The sequence below is a fragment of the Gambusia affinis genome, linkage group LG13, assembly GCF_019740435.1.
Source record: "Gambusia affinis linkage group LG13, SWU_Gaff_1.0, whole genome shotgun sequence".
Taxonomy (NCBI): Eukaryota; Metazoa; Chordata; class Actinopteri; order Cyprinodontiformes; family Poeciliidae; genus Gambusia; species Gambusia affinis.
The window spans coordinates 10,684,437-10,704,036 of NC_057880.1; the positions used below are offsets into that span (position 1 = coordinate 10,684,437).

The 19,600-nt window shown below is 36.7% G+C and overlaps 2 protein-coding genes across 4 annotated transcripts; one reads left to right on the forward strand and one right to left on the reverse strand.

The window, feature by feature from the left end:
* Positions 1-635: 635 nt before the first annotated feature.
* Positions 636-6,720, reverse strand: eef1akmt2 (EEF1A lysine methyltransferase 2). The gene is made up of 6 exons (XM_044136755.1): positions 6,495-6,720; positions 6,012-6,077; positions 5,472-5,586; positions 4,818-4,925; positions 2,285-2,501; positions 636-868 (listed from the first exon to the last, which is right to left on the reverse strand). Exons 1-6 carry the CDS (start codon positions 6,602-6,604, stop codon positions 771-773), a joined length of 714 nt encoding a protein of 237 aa, XP_043992690.1. The 5' UTR covers positions 6,605-6,720; the 3' UTR covers positions 636-770.
* Positions 2,560-17,691, forward strand: abraxas2 (abraxas 2, BRISC complex subunit). Of its 3 annotated transcripts, none has more exons than XM_044136754.1 (9): positions 2,560-3,256; positions 8,686-8,776; positions 9,188-9,224; positions 9,574-9,640; positions 9,841-10,031; positions 11,158-11,280; positions 13,424-13,508; positions 13,607-13,724; positions 13,821-17,691. In XM_044136754.1, exons 1-9 carry the CDS (start codon positions 3,239-3,241, stop codon positions 14,399-14,401), a joined length of 1,311 nt encoding a protein of 436 aa, XP_043992689.1. In that variant the 5' UTR covers positions 2,560-3,238; the 3' UTR covers positions 14,402-17,691. The 3 variants fall into 3 exon arrangements, with proteins under 3 accessions (XP_043992689.1, XP_043992687.1, XP_043992688.1); XM_044136752.1 differs by lacking the exon at positions 2,560-3,256 and adding an exon at positions 6,697-6,786; XM_044136753.1 differs by lacking the exon at positions 2,560-3,256 and adding an exon at positions 6,707-6,786 and having other exon boundaries at positions 11,161-11,280.
* Positions 17,692-19,600: the final 1,909 nt, after the last annotated feature.

Consider the following 19,600-nt stretch of genomic DNA (forward strand, 5'->3'; position numbering starts at 1 on the left):
TCCAGTCTTGTAAAATTCCAGGCAGTAGTTCTTGTAAATCCGGGATATGTTTACCCAACAAGAGTGTCTCAACGCAGACGGCTCCCATCGGGCCACTCGCCTGTGCAGCTCGCAATTAGCATCCAGAGCTTGGCAGATATTAATGACGCCATTGAGAAAGGAAGAGGGCAGACAAGCACCTCTCCCACAGAAGTCACGGCCTCCTGTTTATTCATTGTGTCAGAGGTTCTTAATCATCATCCTCGGGACCCCCAGTGCTGCTGGTTTCCATTTTAACAAATTAGATTGGGCCTATTCTCTGCATGGTTGGAAAGGCAAATTTAATTTACAACCTAGCGAGAGAGAACACTGGCTTCCTGTGTGTTGGGACTCTCAAAGAAATCATTACAAAGACCTGGGATTACATTTTGATTTATGGAACGAGGCAAAATATTCTGCAAAATATGAATGGACTGCTTAGGACTCCCTGCAGACTAAATCTAGACTTCGGTTTGATTAAAAGAGTCGCGATAACTGAAAATGTTAGCATAGTGTTTAAAATCAAACTAAGTACTATACAACAATCAAACTGAAAGATTATTAAAATATCTGAGGGAAAACTCAATATAGTATAAAGAAAAAAAATTCCAGTCAACTACTGTGGATTTGCTTTATTGCAATACACTATATTCATGACTTGTACAAAAGATCAAACTAAAATATCTGGTCTCAAATAGAAAAAAGTCCCCCGTAAATGAAAAAAAGACAAACATTCACTTGAGAAACTTCAATCAATGCACTCTCTTGAAGATTAGTGCTGCCACACTGTTGCCAGTTTTTCCTCCAAACTGGAAGCGGGGAGTAGGCAACTCCTGTACAAATTCAAACCCTGTAAAAAAAAACAACAAAAAAAACATAAACAACAAAAACACAGAATACTGCCAAGTTAAGAAATGCCCATCAAAACACAAGCAGTCACTCATTTCTTTTGGGCTATAAGTAACTAAAAAGAGATTAAGCCGGCAGGAAAGTGAGACAACCATCCGTCCACCATCTGTGCTGCTACCCGGGGTCTACTAAAGACAAGCTGTCACCATGAAAGAGGAGATCTCGAGGCTGTTCGGCCCCCTGCAGGTTCTCCAGAGTGACTGCAGGCAGACGAGTGACAACCAGTGGATGCTTGCCTAAATTTTAACTGTACAGGCCGTTGTTCCCTGGAGCTTAACAACCTGTCAAGTAATTATTGTGACTTGAGGAACTGTATGTGGTTTTTCTGGACTGAGAGTTAGACAACAAAACAGTTTGAGATGAAGCTGCTGCATGCCAGAGAGACAGCACTGGAAAACACATTGATGTGCCAGAGACGATCAGCAAAGTTTGCCAGCTCCTTTTCAGCTCAACTAGCATTCGTCTGAATGTGTAGCTTGGTATTATTTTAATCCAATTTTGGCTCTTAAAATAGTTAGCGTTTTCCCCAATCTCAGTATTATGAATTTCACACCTACAGCATAATTTCTGCATGTTTCACTAGGTTAAATGTAGATCATTGCAGACCATAATGATTTAAATATAAGACCTTCATGACTACTTACTAAAAAAACTTGATAACCTAACTTGCTTAAAAGCTTAACTAACTTTATACGACTTTAAACTTGTCTTGGGTTTTTCGTTTTGGATCCGACAGGCAAGTCAATTCGCTTTGCATTTAAGTGACCAAACTAACACAGCTTAGCTGAGTTCTAAAAAGTCAGCTAAGATGACCAAAACATACTTTAGCAAGCTAACAATTGAAATACAATGTTTTAAAGCCAAACTGTCAAACACACATTCTCCTAAAAGATTTGGTAGTCAATAATGAAAGAAGAATTTTCTGATATTAATTCTCTTCTAATTCTACTTCTAGTTTCGCAAGAACATTCATTTTGCAGGTTGTGGCAAAAAGCCATAAATTTGTTGTTTCTTGCCCTAAATAAGTATTAGCTTTATCACACCACAACTGCCTAATTTAGTATTGATTCAGGAATGGTTGTACACAAATGCACACCACACTTTTCAGACTTTTATGCGCATCAAATCTTAACCAATGTTTAGTTTTTTTCTCCCACATCACAATTATGTACCACTACTGTCACATAAGATGCATCTTTTCCGACTAAGGCTTTGTGAGGCCCTTCACCTCTGTTTAGATCTGTTTTCCAGGAATATGCTGTGGAATATAAACTTTAAAGTTGAAAATATTCAAACAAACTCACAAGCACAACACAAAAGCACATTTCCACATCTGAAACAATGGATTTCCTCTCACCTTCACAGAATCTCTCCAGCAGCTGCTCTTTTGTCCAGTTACAGGAAGTGATAGCAAAGATGCCGCTGTCCTTAAGAGCATCTCTTAGGGTGAGAACATACAGTTTTTTTCCCTCCTTGTTGTTGTCTGGGTTTAAACTAATTGCATCAAAAGTTCCTTTGTCAATGCAGACATCAAAACCTGCGAGTTCTCCACCGCAGTTCAGGAAATCCGTCTCCTAAAAATAGTGGAAAGGTGAAAATTTGCTGCTGTGTCCAGTCCACAGTAGGAAATGGAAATACTCATATTTCTACTACTTCTACACAAGCTTCAGAATCAACAGTGACACTATTGAGAGAGTGAACCCTCGTTGTGGACAGAGCACAAAATACCAGACCTCCAATGTGAATCCACCAGCCACATACTCAACAACCCACAAAATACGAGCTTCATAAAGAAATATTGACAATGGCTACCTGGGCTTAGAAATCTGGAAATATTTTTACAGATGACCAACATATAGGCATGCAGAACTAAAAGATGAAATGTGAACTGTAGGGGACTTGAGATGGTTTTAGAACTATTACTAACCTAAAAAAGGCAAACACGCTCTGATTATTTTGGCAACCTCCAAAACTGCATAAATGATAGCGATGCCAACATTCCTCTCTCTCACATGCTCACACCACTGTGCTTTTTCTATCCAGCGGGGGTCAATATTGACTTTTAATGGCAGCCATCCTTGCCCGGCAGAGAGCACACCTTTGTGGGTGTGTTCATGTAGAACAGTGGTGTTGAAAGTCAGTCCCTCCAAGGGGCCGGTGTCCTGCGTGTTTTAGCTCTTTCCCTGGCTCAACACACCTGAATCAAATTATGGTTCATTAGCAGGAGGCAGTTAGGACCATTTGAATCAGCAGTATTGGAGCAGAAAGTCATCTAAAACTAGCTGGACACCCATGATGAAGTTGCAAACGCATGCACATTATGCGAGAGGTAACAGTCATTACACAATTTTTGGACCACCGTGCATCTATAAGCTGTTTTGATACTGGTTTATGTGGACAGCTGTGCCAGTTTGGTTTGAGGTGGGAAGACCTCCATTACCTTCAAGGCTTTTCCTTCCCATCTAACTACCCCACACAGTAAACACAGCAAAGGTTTCTCAAACATTGCCTGGCTCAGACTCACTCTATGCTGAAAGCTGTACAGTTCTACATAAATGAATCTATATTAAGTCCATTAAAATAGTATTCATTCCTTCTAAAACTGTTACTGCCAAAGTTTCAATGAGTTTGAAAGAATTTTATGTGATATAAAAACACATTCTAAACTTTATATATGAATATGAGACATGGTTTAAGTATTTTTTACAGTAGATGTCTGTACAGATTTTAAGTGGACAATTTAGGTGAAGTGATTCTTCATTTTGCAAAAACAAAGAAAAGAAAAAAATCCACATAGCCACACTAATGTTCTGGTAATATAATTCAAATAATTTAACAAAGTAAGTACCACAATCACCTGTGTATGACTTTTTCCTCCAACGTCTTTTCTCCAGATCATTTTGATTGATAGGCAGATGTTTTTAATCTCAGCTAATGCAAAATCGTTTTTCCTCTATTTTCTTCTTAAGTTGTCCCTCTAAACCAAAGGTGTCAAGCTCCATGAGGGCCGCTGTTCTGCAACTTTTAGATCTGCCTTTGCTGCATCACACTTGAAAAGAATAATTGGATCAGGACTCCGGAGAACTTATCTAGACAATAAATGGCAACTAAGCCATTTGATTCCAGTGTTTTGTACCTGTGGCACAACTAAAAACTGCAGGACAGTGGTCCTTGAAGACTGGAGTTTGACACCCCTGCTCTAAACCTTGAGTAGGTGAGTGGCCCAACCACAGTTCATTTGAAACTTCCTGGCAGACGCTTTTGATTCGCTATCTGCTGGTAATTTTTTTCTGCTGGTGATGCCTAACAACATGTTCACAACCTTTGCAGTTTTTTTTTTTGTTTTTTTTTTTTTTTTTTAAAAAAGGTCAAAGCATCAGTGATTTCCAAAGATAATTCAATAAGCTGAGTCAAGATGATTGGTGATGAAGTTTGGTTGGTTAATTTTACGTTTGCTGACACAAGAAACGGTACTTTAAGATCACCTGAAAATATCTAAAAAAACAAACCTGGCATTTATTGTAAATTATGGGTGTGTGAAATAAAAAAAAAATTGTGTATATAAACAAAAAATAAGTTATTTTAATTGTATAACTTCCTAAAAGTGAAAACAACTACAGAGCAGCTGGGGAAAGGTATATTTTGATTTCCATATTTATTTTTTATTTTCTATATAAAAATGACAGTTATACTCATGTTTTCCCTCACACTAAGAACATTTACTATACCATAAACATGGAAGCCATTCCTTAATTATAAAGAATTACGAATATGACAGTCCAATTTCGCTTCTGCTGCACACCAGCTCATATCTTTAGCATCTCAGTGGATGTTTCTTTGCATTTATTTCTTGTTCAGAGCTATTGATTACAGGGAAAACTTCAACCCACCTTTACAGTGACATCAGATAAGCCCTCTGCCTGCAGAACATTTCGGGCCAGTTCTACTGATGCTGGAGAATAATCTATACCGGTAAGGTTTCTGTATCCATGTTTTGCCTGAGAAGAAAAAAATGTAATTTAGATTAATGTTAGTAAAGAGTTACATACATTTTTGTGATAAGATAGGTTGAAGCACTTGTTCTCTTAGTAAAAATTCTTTATTAAATACACAGATTGTTCAAATTCCTGAAGAGTACTCAGAAGGGGAGGCATTTGTATTGCGGAAAAAATAAGCATCTTAAAATTGAATGCTTTTAATAAACTAAACCTTGTGTGGTTTTCTCATTTTTTGTATCATAATTGACACATTAAGCTTTCACTGTGATGTAATTATCCGACCAGAAAAGCTCTATTTTGCCAATATTACAATATAGCACAATAAAATATATATAGCTTTTTACCATTTTAACAATATATACCACACTTTTTTTCATGCATTTCACATTTTGATGAAAAATTTGTAAAATATATTAGCAACGTACGTCAGAGCATTTTTTTTGGGAAAATCTTCCAACATTTTTAAAAAGTTTATAATCAAAATGATATATTTAGCAAAGACATGAAAGACATTTAAATGGAAATTTATTTTCACTTTGCTCACACCAGTTCAACCAAGAAGGCCCCATTTCCAGTGCCAATGTCGAGAATGGCAGCATCCTCTGGGATCTTAGCTTTCTGCATCCATCGCAGGACACGATTCATGCTTTCCTCACCAAACCTTAAAGGAAGAAAAGCTTCAAGTTGCGAAATTGCTGATGAATCAAGTTAAGGTTTTTTTTTTTTTTGTAAATTTTGAAAAACAAAATCCAAAGAGCTCAAATAGACATGATTGGTTAAAATGCTGTTTCGTAAAGGTAAAATTGTTTTTAAAAAATGAAGAAAAAAACTAGTCCATGGAAGTAAACCACATCAGTAAATATGACTTCCAGATTCTACCACAAGAAAAAGAATGGTACTAAAACTGGATTGCAACTAACTTGGAGAAAAACAAAAACAAGATTACAATAATACAACCTAGTTTGGTAAATCTGTTACTATAGTACAAAATAGAATACAACATTTGAAAAATTGTTCAAAAAACCATGCGGCAATTTGTTAATAAAGAGTGATCAGCACAAAAAATACAAAAAAACATCTTCCTACCATATTTCGCCAACGTCTCCAATGTCTTTAAACGTCTCTAGCTCTTTTTGGTATGCTTCCTCCCAACTGCAGAAAAAGAAAACCATTGAATACCAGTGTAGCAAATACAACACTCAAGACGGAAACACTAAAAAACTGTTATCTTATAAAAAAGAAAATGCACGGGGACACGCACCATAAGAAGGATGATAATCAGACATAAATAAACTTATTGCAATGGTCTGCAGCAAAAGACATACTCGTTTAGTGACGACATACCGAGCCTATGTGTTGTAGGCTAATAAGCTAAATTAACAATTCAACTTCATTCTAGGTACTTATATATCATATTTTTTAAAACAATTTGCCCTTAGTGAACCAATGCAATGTCCACATACTCTAAGTGACAGTTCTTCAAGCTAAAAACATGTAGCTTCCAGCTAACTAACACGATAAGCCATCAATATCAAGCTTCATGCAAACATTAAGATAATCAACTCTTACTATTCTTTGGTTCCGAGTTTTGACGTTTCAAAATCATCATCGGAACATTTATCTTCTTCTGAATCTGAGCAGTTTCCACAACCACGTGAGTCCCGTCTGGCATCTGCCATGCTGCTGCGGGTTCACAGCAGTGGCAGCCTACATTTCCCACAAGAAATTGCGTCAAATGAGCGTGTCCTTAAACGTAGGGGGCATTGGGATTGATAGGGATGTTTCCATCATGGCGGCATCCATTTCAGGCTACACTTTCAGTTCTGTGTGTTATCACAGCGCCAACAGCAACTCAGATCATGTAAGTTGACGGAAAATGGTCTCCAATGGCCACGGTTTAGTGCTCACGTAGGTCTGTGTAGTTTGTTGGTGTGTATTATAGTTTATTGATATCTTTAGTTTGTGTTGTTTTCCTGTGTCATCCTGGTTCCGTCTATCTACCGGCTTGTATACTATGGTTAGAGAAACACGAAGACAGGATTGTCAACCTTCTGAAAATCTATTGTATTGCGTTAGCAGGAAATAATGTGAATTTGTATAATTAAATGTAGGATGCTGTATGCATAAACACCTGTTATACAGTTATACATACTTCTATATGGAAAGTTAGGTTTCCAGGAAATATCCAGTAGTTAGCTACTTAGCATGATAGCCAAAGTCAACTGACTTCCGTGTATCGGTAGAGGTAATATCTGCTCCTGACGTCGGTCTTTGAGCATTAAAATGCTGATTTTGTTTTAATTTTTATAAAGGAGCAACGCAGTTAAATGTTAGCCGGGAGGATCGAATAACTAAAGTTATAACTCTTGTTTCCTTATATCTTTTTAGCATAGCTAAATTAGCTTGTTAGCCAGTTTGCTAATAGCTGTTGCTCAACTTGTTTTTAAATATCATTTTTGCTTTCTCTAGTTTTATTGATTTGGGTTGGTTTATATCAAAAGTCAAGAGTTACACTGTGTGCCAAATGGAAGTAAAATAAACTTTTAACATTAAGGATCATGTCAGCTGAGGTAATATTAGCTGGTGTGTTTACATCTTCGAGATCTAAAAAGTGGGCCTTGAAGGAGCTTTGTTCCTGCAAGGCAAAATACAAGTTTAACTGCATTCCTGGCTAAGTATCTGTCAGCTGTAATCTCTGTGCAGATAAAGGAATTGTATAGAACAGAGCTAAAGTTCAAGTAGCATTAACGCAGTTTAAAAGACTAAAACTTACAAGCTGTGACAAGTTATTGTAGGTATGTATTAATGTCCCACCTTATGAATTACTGGAATTGTTAGGTCTTAAATTTGAGCCTGACCTCTTTTCACTTACAATTCCTTTAAGTATTCATTCCCATTGGACTCTATATACTTGAACCCACAAATTTAATCAAGATGTGCTTGACTTTTATGTTGCGGATCAACACAAAGTAGTGCATAGTTGTGAATTGAGATGTTTTTGGGGTTTTTTCAACAACAAAAAAGGGAGAAGAAAATAAGTACTTGTGGCATGCATTTGTATGTAGCATCATGAGTCAGTACTTTGTAAAGCTATCTATGTTGTGTTGTAATTAAAGCTGTGGTATGTCTGTGGTAATTTTGCATTTCCAGAGCCATACATTATTTCCTCTTCTTTGCAAAATAGCTAAAACTTTGTCAGGTTAGATGGAGAGCTTTGGTTAACACGGATTATCATAAATCATTGTGATTAAATGCAATGTTATGCAATCAGTATTTCTGTGCCCTATTAAAGTGCAGGCTGCACTAAGCAAGCTTTAGGGTTTTTCTTTTTGACTTAAGATGGACCACTCCCTTTTTTGCACTTTTGATATTTGGTCATCATTGCCACATATTTTAGCTCTTCTGTGTATTTAGGTCAAACCAAAAGTCTGCTTACGGCTGTGGTTTGACATTTGGCTTTGACATAATTTGTTTTTGTCTCTTTTTTTTTTTTTCTTTTTTTTTTTCAAAAACAATCTTACTGGTAAGTGCCTCCAGACAACCAGCTGGGGGCATTTTTTCCCTCTGCTTAAACAATAGACACAGGAATGACGGTAAACGTGTATAGATTTCCAGAAAGAGTCTAGTTTAAAGGCAACATGAATCATGATAATACAATTTGTATTTATGCTTGTGTTGAAACAAATGTTTAGCAAGCGGTTTTGTGACTTCAATAATTATGCCTCCATTTTGGGTCGTGAAAATGTATTTTCTTCTGCAGGAGGGCTTCCTATTAGGAGATGTAAGGCAGGAAGAGACTGTCAGCATCAGTGATGCACAGATTAGCAGTTCGGAGCTGCTGCAGGTAGTAGGTAAGCAGCTTAATAATATGGATGTCAACTGATTTAAGCGAGTCAACATGCCACAGTTGAATGGTCAACCTTTTGCATATTTTTCTAGAATTTAATTTGACATAAGCAAGGGTGCCAGGGTAAATGAGATATTTAATCATGAATTATTTCCCTTCACCCACATTCCAGCATTGTTTCTGGAGTTCTCCATATTTGCTCTATCAAGCCATTCTTTAAAGAAACAATGTTACTACAATTTTTTTATTCTTATTATTTCTGTTTTCCACCATGTAAAGTGAAATGATGGCTTTAAAAAGGCTAGTCTGTTTGTTGTATTTTTCCACACTTATTCTTGCATTTGGATAATGCTTTAAAAAGTATAGATGTGATTACTTGTAACTAAAACGGATATTGTTGTTCTTTCGCTTACAGAAATTCATAATCATGACCCTTGTGCACATTTATTTAGGTAAGCAGTAGCTTTTTTTTTAACGCTTAAACGTCTTTTGTTAATATTATGTTTCTGCCTGATAATTTGCAGATTTAGCTTTTGATAATGGGCTGCAGGATATTTGGCTTTATTACTTAAAGAAAACCAGTTTTTGTGCATGTAATACCATATCTAGTATGTTGGTGGGTGGATACCTGCTGTAACAAGTCAATGCCATTTTATGTCTTTGTCACCTTGTGATTTTAATTTGACAGTGGACAGTAGATGGCTCCCTCTGACAAGACTAGATTTCATTGGAGGTCTGTCAGAAGAGGAGTATGAATCTGATGAATAAATTTGAACTGACTTTCCCCCTCCCCCTTCTTAGCTTTTACGACTACGCAGGTACAGTCAGTGAGGAAAATCTCAACAGCATTCTTAAAGATAGGCGAAAAGTGAGTCATTTCTTTGTTTACATTCATATATTGTTTTTGGTTTTAATGGAAAAACACACACAAAAAAATGAGTTTAGTCTTTTTACATATTCATATTAAATTAACTACAAACAGGGATTTTGACATTTCTCCGTACGATATTTTAAGCATCCGAATGAAATCCAATTGTTTTTCAAACAAACGTATCTTTGATTGTGCAGAACGTCATCGGTTGGTATCGATTCCGGAGAAACACGCAGCAGCAGATGTCGTTCAGGGAGCAGATCATCCACAAACAGCTCACTCAGCTGCTCGGTGTGCCCGACCTCGTCTTCCTTCTTTTTAGCTTCATCTCTACAGCCAACAGCTCCACGCACGCACTGGAGTATGTGCTCTTCAGGCCGAACCGAAGGTGCCACAGAATCTCATTATCTCTTCAGAATGTTGTCTGATCATCTGATTCTTTAGCCACAGTTCATTTCTAGTGAATTAGTTTTGTCTTTTTGCAGATATCTTTTGTTTCAAGTGTTATTATTTCTTTAAATTTAAACTACACCTCTTTCGATATCATCCTGTACTACTGGTGTACTTGGCGATACAGACATATATATTGGCTCACATGCCTTAAGATGCCTTCACCTTTATGGTAGTGGCATTTTTTACACAGAAAAGATTAGGGGAAAAATCCAACCTTTCTTTGGAGGATATTTATTAATGGGCTGGGGTCCAGTGGTGAAAAACAAATAGGTAACTAATTACCAATTAATAATCCATGACTTTCTGTTTCTATGAAATGTATGCTTATATTCTTTTTAGCCTCTGACGGCTAGGCTCTAGCAAAGCCATCATTATTTTAGAATGTAAAAAGAGTAAAATAAAATATAGAATGACAAGTTGGGGTCAGTGAGTCGCCTTAACAAACATTAAATCTTATTCGCATTCCAACTGGTTATAAGTGAGGTATGCAAGGCCAAAGCTTCTCCACCTGAAGCAAACCTAGAAAGTGTGTTACATTTTTTGCTTTGTTCAACCTTTAGCGAACTAGTAGGATAATGCTACAAGTAATAATGGCTTATCAATACTAATGGCTTTAGCTGTATGCATCATAATGTTATACTACCTGTATTAGTCGTTTACACTGGAAACATAGGAAAAAGAATCATTAAATAGGTCGAGGAGTCAGGGTGAAGGTGTTGGAAAAATAAAAGCCGGAATGTTCGCAGATAAAATTCTAAGTTCAGTGTCAATTTTGTTGCAAACAGCTTCACAGCTCTATTAACGATCCACTAATTTGACTCATTTGTGTTCTAATTGTAGACACCGATTTTTAAGGTTCTGAGTTCTAAGAAAAAAAGAAGCATAAACACAAAACCTTCACCTGAATAGTAAAATTTGTGTGATATATTGCAAAGTTGTTATTTTGGTTGTAAAAAAAAATGAATAAATAAAAAAAATGTATATAGATATGCCAGGGTTTGAAAAGCTGTTTTTTTTGTTGTTGTTTTTTTTGCAGGGACTAACTGGTCATTTTCTTTCAGTAGGTACAACCAGAGGATTGTACTCACAATCCCAAATCTCGGCAACACAAGCCAGCAGGAATACAAACTCTCCTCAGTACCCAACACCTCACTCAACTATGCCAAGGTCATCAAAGAGCACGGGTAAGTCTCAGGCTCCTATTTCTGTGCTACTTCCGAGCCACTGCTAACAAAGTTCAGTTGGTCACTCTTATCTCCTGATATGTGTGTGTGTGTATATATATATATATATATATATATATATATTGAGGCTTAAAATTCAACATTTTTGCATCATCTTTTACCAAAAGATTGCGGTCGAATTTGCAAGCTTTATTTTTGCTATAACATGGATTTACAAAAAAGTTGCAATTCCTGCACGCAATTTTACCAAAAGAAGACAGGATTTTAACATGGTTATTATTTTAAGCGCAAATAACATTTAAAGTACCTTCTTCAAGATCTGAGGAGTTATCAGAGTTTCAAAAGAAGAATTCTGTATTGATCATTCAAATTAACATAAACTCTATAGACGGTGTAAGCAGATCTTGCCCAACAAATTTAAAATGTTTTTTTGAAAAATATCTAAAGAGGGAAATATTTAATTAACTTAACTGAAGTTGTTTAATAATCTACAAATTGTAGTTGTGTGCAACTTTTGAGTTATATGCATGAGTTAGGAATTAGGCGAAATTCAGCCGTGTGCAGAGATTGGTCAGAAAAGTACAGACAGCTTTAAGGTGATTGGTTCAATTTGTGAAAAGGTTGCAGTGATGTGAAAATTGCAAGTGTATTCAAAATTTGCACATAAGTAAATTTGCATTATTATTTGCAATTGCAACTTCCTGGAGGGATTGAAAAATACTTGTCTGGTCAACACAGAAAATACTCAATTATTTTTCTTAATTTGTGAGTTGCAACCCCTACATTAAAACTATAAAAAGAACTAAGTAAAACTGAGGTAAGAGTGCACATTTCTAACAGCATTAATGACTATTAATATATTATATATTTATCATATATTAGCATAAAAAAACGCTAAGCCACCAAAATATTAGTAGATTGTGATAGATTCTCGAAGGAGATAACTTTCTAGAGATCCAACAACAGAACCAACTGAATTTGTTTTGACTTGAGTACACAAAAAAAACTTGCACGTGACGTTTTCTAATTTCTTCAGTCAATCCCAAAATTAATTTAAAGTATAATTTGAACATTTCTTCTGACTGGAAGGAAGCAATATTTACGTTTCTGGGTAGCAGGGTAGCCAAACCAGAGTTCTGACTTGATACTACATGTCTGTAGAGAGCTAAAGATTCGCAGTCATGCTAATATCTGGCCAACAAGGGTTTGATGGCTGTGATGCTAAAAAAAATGTTTCCCATTGATTATTGAGAAGAGGGTAATTTTCTTTGAACTTGTCATATTTTTAAATTAAATCTGAATTAAAAAAAAACAAAAAACAAAAGTAAAAATAGTTTCCTCTCAAATTATGTGACTTGAACATTGTGTTATTAATCTCTTGGCAGATGTCTGTGTAAAACGATAACTTTAAATCTTAACTTGCCAGCTGTATTAATAAAGTTGGTAGCAACTGTACAACGACTGATAAGGGTGTAGGAGTGCAACTGCTCCACCTCTTGCAGTGGCATACTCTTTGCTCTAGACATCAACATAAAATGACTTGAAACAGCTGTTAATATTAGCATTAGCATAATAAAACAAAATGAAGTTAGTCTGATCCTGAGAACAGCTGCATCCCTTTGTAAAAGCCATCCTCCATGTGTTCAGCTGAGAGAGAGATGAGCGAATTTCAGCCTACGGCTATTCAAAGTTACGTAACTGGGGTGGACAGAAACGCTGACTGGCATCAATATTTATGTGAATTATTATTTAAATTGCTATACTATTTTAGTTTTGGTATCTGGTTGCTAGCTTTTTTTTTTTTTTGGTGTAACCCTAATTTGAATGCACTTGTCTAGCTTTCCTTTCAACAATATAGATGGTGTAGGACTGATGGCTGAGCCCAGGGGAAGGCTGGTATGCGACAGCCAGCACATGCGTTGGCTTGTGTCTTTGTGTCTAAACTTAGATCCACTGTTTCTACTGCAGATCAGCTTCGACCAGACCGCTTGGATTTAGTCAGGCAGGAAATCTTTTGCAGTATTGACATTTTAATGTCTCAGACGTGGTTTTGGTTGATCATTTTTTTATTAAGTCCGTACTTTGCAATCATTGTATCAGCAAAAACAAAATAAAGATTTGATTTTTTTTAATATTTCCTCAGCGCCGAGTTCTTCGACAAAGATGGTGTAATGAAGGATATCCGAACAATATTCCAAGTCTACAGTGCCCTACAAGACAAAGTGCAGGTGAGTTTCTTGGTAAATGTGTTGAAATTTTGCTTAATCCTCAATGTAAATCGGTTCAGGCAGTAAACATGCTTTTCACTTTCTTCTCTTATCCTCAGGCTGTTTGTGGAGAGGTGGAGCAAAGTGAACGTGTTAGAGAAAAACTTCAAGACGAGGTGAACAAACTCAAGCAACAGACCGCTCTCAGGAAACGCTTAGCTGCAGAAGAGGAAAGACGTACGTGTCCACTTGAGGCTCTAAATAATTTAATGCGTTTCTCCCTCCAAAATGAAGACTTTGAGCAACTTTATTTCCTGTCTGTCTGTTGTAAAGGGCTCCGTGAGGACTCCCGCTCCCCGCCTGAAGAGAACACGGAACCCTGCGAGGCGTCCTCCATTCTTTCCAGGATAGCTTTTGACGCACCCTCGGCCCCAGAGCGACCCATTACCTCACCAAACCCCCCATCATACACTGACCTCTTGTCCCAAGATGACAATCTGCTCTCCTCCTCTTCCCCGCCGACCAGGGCTGCTCTGTTGCCTCGGCCCCAAGCTGTGGGCTCACCGGGTCACCCATCCCCGGCCCCCGTCCAGACAGACCTGGGACTCGGTCTCAGGCAAGGCATGGGCCTCGGTGCCAGTTTGAGTCCTGTTAGCACTCCCAGCACCCCGTACCTCGGCAACGGCGATGGATCAAGCTCTGATTCTTTAGACAGACAAGCTGCTGGGCAAGAGGATGATGATGATGACGACGAGGAGGAGGATGAAGATGATGCAGAGGAGGACAGTAGTGAATACGAGAACTTAGTGAGCGAAGGGTCTCATTTGCCTCTGGTCTCGGCCAGCGTTTTAGCTCAAGGCCGACCGGCTGCCCTCGGCCCCGACGGCGACGCCCGCGACTCACAAATGACATAGAAACGCCCTACGGGATGGGAGAGGGACACGAGTCAGCGACACGCCTGTTAACGGTGGGAATCTGAAGCAATCAAAGATGAGCAAATGTAGACAAAAGGAAGTGCCAGTCCTGAAAGAGAAAGGCATACACACATGGTTTCCCACTGGGTAGTTTGGCATATTTTAGGGGAAACCTTGCAAGGCTTTGCAAATGTCTCACTGGGGTAAAACTTGTCTGTTTCTTTTTTTTTGTTGTTGTTGTTTTTTATAGATATATATATATATATATTCTTGAGGCCATTCTAGGTACTTAAATGTGGACCTGTCTGATTTCCGAGTCAGATATGGATTCAACAAAGCAATTTCTGCCAGCTGGTTGGCTAACTTGCTTGTGATAAAACAGCTAAACACTCTCTTTACGTTTGTTTTTCTGCATTCTTTGTGTCGCGTTTGCATCAAAGGCTGAAGCGTTGTTTCTTTGCAATACTTCTTGCACAATTTATTTTTTTTTTATTCCTTTTGTTTTTTGTTTTTTTTTAGCAATCCCTTTAAGAAAGTAAAGGGACATGTTCTGCTGCCTTTAAACAATATTAAGCAAAGGCAAATGATTACTGACTTATTTGACTCTGTTCTACAGCATCCGATGATTAAAGCAAATGGTTGCCTGTTTAAACGATGAATAGATTTCAAGTCAAATTTACTCTGCCACTTCCATAATAGGTGCTTTAAATTCATAATATGTATATGTATTTTCACATTAACAGTTTCTCTACTTTGAGAATATTAGTGACTCGTCTCTAGGATTACGTTCATGTGTTTTGCTGCACTTAAAGCTTAAAATTCCTTTTTATTTTTGCTTTACCAATGCTGACATATTGTGTCCTTTTTACAGTCTCAGCTTTTTTTTTTTCTCTGTCTTTATTTTGCATTGTACAGGGCTCACGGGGCAAACACAGTGTACTGTAGCTTTACTAACAAAATGCTTAAAGTTCCCTTTGCTGCTGCAACACAGAGAGAGAGCCACTAGTAAAAGTTGCTTCTATCTGTTCGTTTTCATATAAAACCCGGCTGCTACCTTCATTTTTACTATGCTGGTTGTCTCAATACTACTGACCGTGCTCATCTAACCACTTCCAACACGCTTTATTACCGGCACGTCTCTACGAAAGCTGTAATGAAAGGCCTCTGGAGTGTGTCAATTTTGAAAGTGGAAATGCATCTCTTTGCCTTCTTGTCTTTGCTTAGTTAACAGCAGCGCTAACACATTCTCATCTGCTTGGGCCGACGTTGTGTGTGTGGGCGTAGATAATGTGATTTAATTTTTTTTTTTATTATTATTTTTTTTTTTTTCATAAAACATCATGCCCTTGCTTTAGTATACAGTGCCTTCCACTCTGGGCAGTCTGTGTCTGTGCTCAGAATCAAGATTTTAGTAGAGCAGTGAAAGTAGATAAACATCTTCTGCCTTTTCCATTGTCAGCTTCTAGAGGGGTTTTTAAAAAAATTACTTTAAGTTATTGCAACTATTTCTTCACTGCCGAAATATTTTCCATGTAATAGGCATGGGCCAGTTTAATTTCAATATAAAAATGCTATGGTATAAATTTATTTCATCAAAGATTTAAAACAAATAGTCTAAATCTATTCATTAACAAGGCAGAGGCAATAATTTTTACTGCTACTGAAATAATCTTCCTATGTTGACTATTACAGGTATAATAACACTTTCTGAAATCTCTGTTATTTTAATTTGGTACATGGACTACTATGCCACTCCTTTTGTGACAGTGCCATGATTTGTGCATTTGTGCTGTGTGTGATTTTTGTAATGGGGAATGGTTACAACTAACTTAATTTGTTTGGTATAAGCAAGGGAAAAGTGGTGTAGTTTCTTTCAGGAAGCTGGCTGGCAGTGCACAGTAAAAGAGGAGAGTGTCACCCTGAGCCCTTCTGTGCTCCGCACAGCAAAGCTTTAAGAGTTTCGTTCATTAGATCAGTAATTCTCAAAGTATGATAGCCTTGAGTAAAGACCAGTTTCCAAAATGTTGACTTTATGAAAACTGGAAATATTAACAGATTGGATGTTATTCTTGGCACTATGAGGTCTCTGAAAACTGCCATTTTCTTTCGCATATTATTGAAAAGACTAAACTGACATATTTGGGAAAACGTCAAATATTTTCAATATTTAAAAACCGTAGCTTTTTAAAACTTCAGAATACAATTAATATATAGGTAAATGGCCCATGCCTATTGTCTACCTGCATCCCGAGTTTATTTCTCTTGCTGTCTGGATTAACTTCTGTATCTTAAAGTTGCAATGTTGGTTTGGCTGCCTAATTGCTTGAAACTGGAAATGCAGCCAAGGCCAATGAACTGAGAAGCCTTCAAGAAAAAGTTGATGACTGACATTTAGATCAATGCGTTTGCAGATGGCGCCCACAGGAGCGGTGGATAACTGGGTTGTGGGACACCTTTTGCATGAACCGGTGATTTCTAGACACTGTTAAATTTAGCATGGACAAAGCTTGCACTGCACCGGATATATTTTTGTGGAGGGGAGAGGTTTTGTCTTGTGAACAAGCTCGGCTTTATTTAGACACTCGGTTTGTATGTCCTTTTTTTTTTTGCTCGTGTGTGTATCGTTTTATTTTGTTTTCCCTTGCCCTGATGTGTAATGCCAATGCATCACTGACCAGGAACTGGCACTCAAAATGACCTAGAGTAACAATTGTGCAAAGAAAAATGAAATGACTTAAATGAGCTTTTGAGGAGTGCAATTTCCTTGGAATACTGAATAAAGGAAATAAATAATGAATGTATATTAGACATTAGTGGATAACATATAAACAGGACTTACTGTACTGTATAAGCTTGTCTCAGATGAGTGATGTGAAGGTATAGAGCAACATTTCTCAGAGATTGTCTTATAATCTTTGTTCTTCACACCCTCTGATAAAAGTTTTGTGGGCGTTGGTCCGGGTGAAAACTTTGCAGCTCCTTGGTGCAGAAGATTGACCATATGTGAGAATCTACACTGTTTAGATCGATATGTTTTCAAGTTGCAGCATAATCCAAATGTATACTCACGTACTCTCACTGTACGAGGTGACCTTTTGCTTCCTCTGTGGAGTGGACCGTAACATAATCACCTCACCTTAAAGCACAAAGTTCAGTGCACACACCTTAGATCATCTGGAATTTTATCTGGATTTGTGTATATGATGAAAGTCGACCAAGGACGTGTTTGGTTAAGCACAGAGAACGAGGTGGATAAACCGAGGGATAATAAATAAGACGTTCATATGTGATGGAATGTTCCTTTGTTTTCTTATGTAAGTAGGCTACAAGTTAACATTTTGCTCATAAAATAGATGGTATCACTGTTATTTTGATCTTCTCTGCAAAATGCAGTTAAAATATTTAAATGATTAGTTATTAAGGTTATAATTATTAAAAAGAAAACATTTTCAAAATATATAAAAAAATTAAATGTAAATTTTAATTAAAATTTGAAGTCACTTGGATTTTGTATTCAATAATTTCATGGTTTCTTTGCATCATGTAGTTCACCATAAAACAATTAAAACTGTCATCGTGGCTCATTTAAAACCTATAAGCACCTCGTTGATTAACCTTAAAGTTTAGATCAGTTGTCTTGACTACAGCTGTGTTAGTTTACTAAATAGAATATTTACGAGGCTTTATAATTACTTTATTAATATTAAAATGTATTATTATTTTTGTTGAATCAGTGTTTTTGAACTGCCATACAATTTCAATTCAACTTTGGTAGTTGAAAAGTGACGGGGTGTGTTACAGATGGAAAAACAGAGCTCAGTCATGAACAATTGACTTCAAAAGAAGTAGTGCAAATCAAAAATGTATTTGTACAGTGTGATAAATGAAACTCCCCTTAGAAAAATTCTGAAGATAACACAGGCTGGTGAGAGTTTTACAGTTAGTAAAGAAGAAGTGTTAGCGCCACCTTCTGACTTTGATGGATAAGGGTGATGGGTAAAATATTTTTATGATGTGTAGAAATAAATAGTTATTAAATAATTAAATGCATAGTGAAATAATGATATGTATATTGTATATAAAAATGTTTTTACCAGATGGTGTATTTCAATTTTATTAAGTAACTTTAGTATTTTTTTTATTATTATTTTTTTTTATTGTGACTACGATACTATAAGGCTACTGAAAAAGGCTAAAAGACAGTGTTTTTTTTCTGTTAAAGGGGCAGTATTACATAAAATTGACTTGTTTGAGCTTTACATAATGTCATTCCCTCATCAAAAACATACCTGGAGTGTTGCCTTGACTCTTTTATGCATGTTTGAGAAATACTTTAATCTGCCGTGACAACAATTCAACTACAAATACCTGGGTGGATCGAGCACCGCCTTCGAGGCGCAGCTTCTCCTCAGAGATGCAGTTTCCAGTGCCTCACGAAGCACCCTTCGCCCACAACCACCCCACTCAACTCCTTAAGACTAGCGGCAGGTAAAAAGCATTGAGGTTTAGTAAAGGAGCAATGTTGTGATGACTTCCTGTAGGCAGAGTTTCAGAAAGAGCAGTTTTTAAAGAGAACGGGGCCTGATTTCAATGTGGTAAATTACAAAGTCTAGTTTCTTTTAAGTCATTTGGCATTTCTATAACAATTGAAGGTAACATTGATTGTGCTATAAACTGGCACTATGTAATACTGCCCCTTTAAAGCACAGGTATTGATAAAATACAATTAATTTTTTAGTTACTGCAGCATGTGGCCATAAAATAATTAGGCACTTGTAAAATAATATTGAAATTTGCAGTGAAATTCTTCTAATTGACTCTTAAAATATTTAAAGTAACCTACAACCTTTTCTTAATTTTAACTTGGTTGAGTAATCATTTGTTTTAATTGAATTGGGGCACATTTAGACTTCCATACATTCTTCTTCACATTTTATGACTTATTATTGTGGTACTGAAGACCAGCATACATTTAATTTAGTGGTGTAAAATATGGGTAATAAAAAACAACCGCAATATATCTATTTTATTCATGTAGACAAATATTCATATGGTCAAATATTGGCTCATTAGACAATAATTAGATGTTTTGTTATAGCACTTTTAGACCTCCGTACATTTCTTACTCAAAGTGCTAAAATGACAGTTTCTCATTTGTTTCTGTTTTTTTTATCCGTAATAACATAAACATTTGGCAAC

Bases quoted from the DNA above. Each gene is read 5' to 3' on its own strand.
- abraxas2 (XM_044136752.1), top strand. From the start codon at position 6,715: ATGGCGGCATCCATTTCAGGCTACACTTTCAGTTCTGTGTGTTATCAC. The intron at 8,777-9,187 runs GTAAGCAGCTTA...TTTCGCTTACAG, and splicing joins GGAGCTGCTGCAGGTAGTAG to AAATTCATAATCATGACCCT. The intron at 11,281-13,423 runs GTAAGTCTCAGG...ATATTTCCTCAG, and splicing joins AAGGTCATCAAAGAGCACGG to CGCCGAGTTCTTCGACAAAG.
- eef1akmt2 (XM_044136755.1), bottom strand. From the start codon at position 6,604: ATGGCAGATGCCAGACGGGACTCACGTGGTTGTGGAAACTGCTCAGAT. The intron at 4,926-5,471 runs GTGTGAGCAAAG...TTTTCTTCTCAG, and splicing joins GGGCCTTCTTGGTTGAACTG to GCAAAACATGGATACAGAAA. The intron at 2,502-4,817 runs GTGGGTTGAAGT...CACTATTTTTAG, and splicing joins TATCTGATGTCACTGTAAAG to GAGACGGATTTCCTGAACTG.